General features: G+C 49.3%; 1 protein-coding gene across 1 annotated transcript; it reads right to left on the bottom strand.

Annotated features, from left to right (window-relative positions):
- Nucleotides 1-1,994: 1,994 nt before the first annotated feature.
- Nucleotides 1,995-4,457, bottom strand: LOC117520828 (CXXC-type zinc finger protein 5-like). The gene is made up of 2 exons (XM_034182164.1): nucleotides 4,224-4,457; nucleotides 1,995-3,383 (listed from the first exon to the last, which is right to left on the bottom strand). Exon 2 carries the CDS (start codon nucleotides 3,228-3,230, stop codon nucleotides 2,352-2,354), a length of 879 nt encoding a protein of 292 aa, XP_034038055.1. The 5' UTR covers nucleotides 3,231-3,383; nucleotides 4,224-4,457; the 3' UTR covers nucleotides 1,995-2,351.
- Between the last annotated feature and the right edge of the window lie 2,417 nt (nucleotides 4,458-6,874).

Genomic DNA, 6,874 nt, shown 5'->3' with positions numbered 1-6,874 from the left:
TTCTACATGTACAGACACAGAACTGTGAGAATGTTTGACACGAATCCCCAAAGCTGATTTAAAGCTGATGTCACATAACATAAATGTTTGGTTCATATTTTTAACAAGACAAAACCACAAGATTGTTGATCTGAATCCACTTTAACTGCTCTGAAGGTCAAAGGTCAAGTCTCCCCTTTGACCCTGGTGTCAAGAAAATCTACCCAGAGGCTTGATGACACTGAGCTTTTGGAGAACGACTTTTGGCGTATTGACTCTTTAAATGTCGAAAGGAGGCGTAACGCTGAGCGAGTTCTGAGTGACGCTGCTCGCGCACTTCTGTTACACATTTTCTAACACCGGGGACGCAGCCAGTGGGGGGGGGGGGGGGGGGGGGGGGTGAGGTAGAATCACAATGAGACACAGTGTCTCCAGGCAGGCGCAGTGGCCAAAATTTCAAAGGTCTGGCTGATGACTGTGGGCCTGCCCAGCTCCAGCGCAGGTTGTTCCGCCGCAATGTGGGAGGACGAGTTTGTTGCTGAGTTTATTTTTTGTGTGTGTGTGTGTGTGTGTTGGGGGGGGTGCTGGGCCTCCGGCACTAACATATACAGCTCGGCGGGTGTCTGTGACGCCACACACCGGCTGTCCGGACAACGCATTAACCCGGCTCCTCGTCATCCTCCATCTCTTTGTTTGACCCACGCTATCTTCATCCCCTGCTGTCCATCTCCCACTCTCCCTCGTTTCTCTCCCCGTGGCCTGCTTTGCACCTCCTCCTCCTCCCTTCCTGCCCTTCACCACGTCTCCTTCCCTACTCCCCCCCACCTCCTCTGCCTGGATCTGCTTTCGACCACCTCCCTTCCTAACTCTCTCTCTCTCCACCCTCCCCCCTGTCCTCCGTTCAATCCCCCCCCCCTCCCTTTCTCTCCTGCCATCTTGCAGGCCAGTGGAGCCAGACTGCAGGCGTTCAGGGAGTCACTAGACCTGCTGGGCAGCGGGTGACACAGATTTCCGGTGTGTGTGTGTGTGTGTGAGACGAGAGCAGGGGTGGTGGTGGTGGCTTGGGGGGGGAATTAAGCTCCAAATCGCTAGAAAGGCACCAAAGAGTGGGGGAGAGAAAAGCAGCAGATCCAAGAATGTGAAATTCCCCCCTTTGTGTGGGAGATGAAGAAACACGAGTTAAGTCGCACACACTGTGTTCGGTGTGAACATTGGAACAGCGTGATGTTGGAGCTCAGCGCTCGTCTCCGTGAGTTGGCAGCCTTGTGCGCTCTTGCTCTGACACACACACACACACACCACTCCCTCCCACCCCCACAGACGTGCACACAGTCCCTCTGCGATCCCCCTGACTGAAGGCGCACAGGAAGTGCAGCCATGGCCCAATTATAGCGTGACACCTCGGGCCGGCCGTTGCCATGGTTACGTCTTCCCTGTGGTCCCCTGGAGTGTGGCGCCGAGGAAGAAGGTCTTATCACATCAGCCATCGTTACGGCAACGAGCAGAAACACACACACACACACACACACACACTACACTACACCCTCAGCTCAGCTGGCTGTTCTCACCCGCTGCACGTGCGCGTACATAGAGTTTGCAAAGGCGCGCGTCAGGCTCAGTGTGTTAGAGTGGATGTGCCAAGGTGGCGTGTAGGTGTGTGTTTGTGTCTGCGGGGTTGCGATAAGGCTCGCGCACCATTAGGTGACTCATAATCCACACAGACGCACACGTGCGCGTGCACGGCGGCTGACAGGCACACGCATTCAATTAAATGTGAACACACGATGAATCCAGCAGCCTGTTGACGAGCACACGGCCAGCTTCTCTTTATTTGGAAAAAAAACAAAACAAAAAAAAAACAAAAACAGAGCTTTTACAGTACAAGCTGCACATGAAATAATTTATCCTAAAATGAACTCGATCGTTCGTACTGATGCAGTGACGTCAGAGCAACAAACTCAAAACTCCCCCTGACAAACATCTGGCTCCTCTTTTTTTGTTGTCGTTTTTTTCTTTTCTTTCCTCTCCTTAAATGTTGAAACACAGTACATCCAAACTGGAAAGGGATGTAAAAAAGACAATGTTTTTTTTTTTTTCCCAGATATTTACAGTCTATTTACAGCATTTCTGTCACCGTTTGAACACGGACACACGGATCCTTCTTTCTCTGGTCTCTGATTCACTGATTGTCAAAAGAAAGGATGAGTGTGAACATTCTGAAGCCGAACTGCAGGTCTGGTGTTTTGTTTTGTTGTTTGTTTTTTATGGCTCTGTTAACCAGACGTCCTGTTTGTTTGTTTATTTTGTGACACTGCAGCTCTTCAACAATCATTCAACCAGAATCCTCTGACAAATGCTGATGTCACACGTCACTATCCATCCAAGGCTCCGTTGTTCCTCTCCTGTGCCAGACCCAGAGTAAAGTTTGTAGGCACTCTGCCCTCGAACCCGGGGCCCCCCGGCTTCCTCTTCAGCTCCTCGCACTTCCTGTATTTACAGATCTGGTGTCCTCTCTTGCGGTTGCGGCAGCTGCTGCACTGTTCGCAGTTCGTTTGACGCCGACACGGCACGCACTCGCCACACCGTTTTCTCTTCCTCCTCCCGCCGCTGCTCCCGCCCAGAGAAGCGGGAGAGTAGCCCTCGGCCACCAGCCCCTCTATGCCCTCGGCTCCCACCGCCGCACTCCTCCAGTGGCCTCCCCCAATCTGGAAACCTGCCAGTGGAAACAGAGCCGGGCTGAAGGGGAACCAGGCTCCCAGGAAGGGTTGGAAATCAGTCCCGCACCCAGAGGAGTCCTCTTCCTCCTCGTCAGGCCCCGAGCCACCACCCGCCCGGTCTGCCTTCCCCGCCTTCGTCGCCTCTGCAGCCTCGCTCTTAGCCAGCTGGCTGCTCTGCGCGACGAGCCCAGCCTGTTCTGTGGCGGCTGGGGTCAGAGCCAGGAGCCCGGCGCGCATCAGCAGCTCTGCGGCGTGGGCCAGGTGGAGCCCGCTGGGTGACTCCCACATGTCAGGCCAAGAAGGTGCCCGGCGTGGCTTCGCGTGGCCGGGCTGAACGGCCTGCTGCTCTGCCATTGAAGGCTGGATCAGCCCTTTGACGTCCACGGCTGGGGACGGGGCGGAGATGTAGTGGGAGAGGCTGTAAGGGTGGCTGGAGTGCTTCAGGCTCGGTCTCAGTGGCTCGTTTGGGATTTTCGCACTGCTGTGGGCCTGATCCGGAGAGGAAGAGCCGGTGATGTCTACGGCGGTGGACATAGCAGTGTGTGCGTGTGTCTGCGTGAAGACAAATACAGGGACTGAAGCTGATGTGGGGCTGACAGGCGTCCTGCTGTTACCTCAGCCAAAACGGCAAGCCTTGGCCTGTGTCCCTATTCCCATTCTCTGCAGCCGCCTGGCAGTCCTGGAGAGCTACGGATGAACAGAGGATGAAGAGAGGAAGGTTAAGAATAGAAGAGCTGGAGAGGAGCACAGAGCACTGGGAGAGGTTCTGTCCCAATTAAAACCAGAATACAAACAGGAACAGAATATTTGGGAATAAAAGCTTTGAAAGTGAACTGAAAGTGGCCCGGCAGGCCCGTGTGCGTGAGGCTGCCAGTGGTTTCCGCATGCAGGAGGCGGTATCCCTTTAAGAATTTCACGGTATATCAATGCAATCAATAACAGAGCGACAACAATATGCAAAGATATGCGCATATGCGCAGGTCAAATGTGGAGCGCGCTTTTCAAATACATTTTGACGACTGTTGTTATGAAGTGCAGCCGAAGCTTCGGCACAGACACGCCGGACCGCGAGACTAACCAAAAAAAAAAAAAAAACACACCGTGTCTTTTGTTTGCTGTGGACTGACGGCGAGTGCGCAACGATGCGGCTGCCGTTAAAAAAAAAAAAAAAAAAAAAAAAAAAAAAAAGAGAAGCTCGAGCTCCGCGTTTATTGAAAAACTATTCCGGCGGTTAAACACGGGACACGAACGCTGTGACACGCCGAGCGCGTGACGCGTTCCACGACCGGATCGGGATGAACGATCGATTATTTGTCGGTCGGTGAGATTTAAGACGACGGCGCGCGCGCTGACCACCGTCCGAGCGCGCGCTGCGACACGGCTCCGCGCGCGCAGGAACAACACGAGCCAAAAAAAAAAGAAAAATCTAATAAAAATATACATATATATATATATATATATATATATATATATAAAAATACACATGCGACAACAACAGGAAGAGCACGGTCAAAGGCGCGCGCTTACCTCCCAAAATCAGCCCGAACCGTCCTGTCACAGACGCTATGAAGTCATTAAGGAATGGCGTGGTGATTGTGGCGTTCACGGACGGCGGAGCTGCCGATTCCTCCTCCACCTCTCCGTCCCGGAGGGTCTGCAAACACCCTGCACGGAATTTGGGGGCGTCGCTCAAAATGCGAAGTGGACTCAAGCGGGTCGAGAAAAATCCACGCCAACATCTCAGCACGCTGTCAGATTATAACGACGACACGGAGGCAGGAGTGAACAACGAACACATCACCGCCTTTAAATCATCATCATCTTAATGACACAGACGATGTTTCACACAAGAACACTGAAAAAAACAAAAAACAAGCGTTTTAATCGACACAGAAAAGGTCGCCAGGTCAAATTTATATATTATATTGATTTTACGTGTGTATATTTTATTTCCAAATAAACCAAATCAAAAATTTAAAAAATACCCAAGGCAATATTGTGCACCCTCAAAGTTTACATACTAAATGGCATTAATATATATTTTGCAAAATTAACAGGCAACCACAATTTTGCAACACACAAATTAAGACATAATTCATTTTTTATTGTGTCTATCTCAGAGAAACTGTAACTGTAAACCTTCTGAAACCACATCAGAAAATAATCACTTAAGTGATTTTGTTTCACAAGTTGGTGAAAGTTAAAATGATAAAAAGTCTAATGTAGTTATTTTATAAATTTCATAACACCTCAAAAGATGTGTGTGTGTGTGAGAGTCCTGGGTCCGGACCTGGAGTCCAGTCCAGCTCTTCGTGGAGTCCTCCGCTCACTCTGGCACGCAGCCAGATCCACCGTGCGTGTCAGCGTGCGTGCGCGTGTCACGACGGGAGCAGGGGCCCACCGTACTCGCACACACCGTCTGGCCCGGACTCTCCCTGTACACACAGCGTCTTCTAGTGGTCACCTCAGACACTGCCACATCTCAAAATGGCCACTGGTGCTGGTGGACACTGCAGCTCTACACCCCCCCCCCCACAGCCTGATCCCACTGCAGTGACCACGCAGGCCCGTCCACTCATTATCCACAGTTAGTCCACAGACACACCTCTGCAGCCGGGCGGCACCGAGCTCTAGAGCCGCAGCCGAGTCATTTGAGTTGGTGCATGAAAGATAAAAAGGTCGACTCCTGCAGACTTTTGACCTCTAACCCCAAAGTGGGTGGGTGGGGGGGGAAGAGAGACAGAAGGCCAAAAATCAGACTGTGCAAATACATTTATTCACATCAGGCAGAGCAACGAATCATTACAGAGGCACCGCAGTTATGAAAAAAACAAGTATTATATTTGCATCTTAAACTTTATCTTAAACACACAAAAGCTCCAAAACATTTTACAATCAGCAGGGCAGTCTTCCAACATCCAGACAGGACGTTATCGTCTCATTCAAGATCCATCGCAGCAGCACGTAACACACGGTGTGTGCAAACTCCTGATTTCTGCAGAGACGCGACGTGCGGCACAAACCACGCTGAAGTCGAGCTGACATTTTGGTGGCACTGAAACGTGGCGTGTGTGTTTCTGCCAAGCGCAGCGTGCATGGTGCAAAGGTGGGAGCTCTGTTTAAATCATGTGCCACCAAGTAACGCCCGTCAAAACATGCATTCCCGGCGGAAAGAGTTATGGGATGAAAGCGTCAATCCCACGATCAAACTAAAGTTGTTGCACAACGCTGACGAGCACCAGAACTTTTAGTCAAACACTAAACCTTTAAACGGATAACGAGCAGGAATATCTGAATGAACTGAGGATTCTCACTTGTACTTATTATCTGCAGTTTGCCTGTGTGAATGTATTTTATGTTAATGATTTGTAGTGTACTGAGCACAGCTTCAACGTGGACTCATCCCGCACAATCTCCAAAAATATCAAACTGCACGCAGAGAACTCCATAATCTATCAACACACTCCAACCTGTCACGAGTGAAACATACTGACCATTGTTCTTTATGTTAACACATCTAAACAACAACAAAAACACATAAGTCACCAGATTCAAAGAGAATATCATGAGGACAAACTCATTAAAAACTGGTGAGCTTTAATGCACCAGATCAAAACAAAAAAATAAACTGGAAATTAGGAGCAGGTGTGACTGGCAGTGAGAGTTGTTCTGATCTTTTATTGCTCCAGTATCATAATACCTCCAGACAAGCGTGGAGAAAGGATTTTGTATGAATTTTGCTGCCAAAATCAAAGAGTGAGGGAGGTGGTCAAGTGATGCAAAATATGGGGACCTTTTAACAACAAAAGTTAGACTGTGCAAAAAAAGTTTACATCAGTGAAATAATTCAAATTCATTGAATTATTAAATAAAGCATTAACACTAAAGCTCAATTAACACGGCCATAACGCTGCAAAATCCACACACTTCTTCCTTCTCTCTCGACATGTGCTATTTTGAAGTTACCTGCATCATGAAATTAGCTCATTTGTCAGTTTCTTCTCCAAAGATGAGGTCTGATGGTTACTAACACACAACTAGACAAACGTGACTGGATTCATTTAATTCTGTTTACCATTTCCATTCGATAAATGTATGTTCTCACCAACTCTTTGAGGTGGGGTTGCATACATTTATTGAATGAAAATCATATAAAAAAATTGAATGGAGTTCATCCA

The sequence above is a fragment of the Thalassophryne amazonica genome, chromosome 11 (genome assembly GCF_902500255.1).
Source record: "Thalassophryne amazonica chromosome 11, fThaAma1.1, whole genome shotgun sequence".
NCBI classification, from domain to species: Eukaryota; Metazoa; Chordata; class Actinopteri; order Batrachoidiformes; family Batrachoididae; genus Thalassophryne; species Thalassophryne amazonica.
This window is presented reverse-complemented; position numbering and strand designations above follow the sequence as displayed.

Bases quoted from the DNA above. Each gene is read 5' to 3' on its own strand.
- LOC117520828 (XM_034182164.1), bottom strand. From the start codon at position 3,230: ATGTCCACCGCCGTAGACATCACCGGCTCTTCCTCTCCGGATCAGGCC.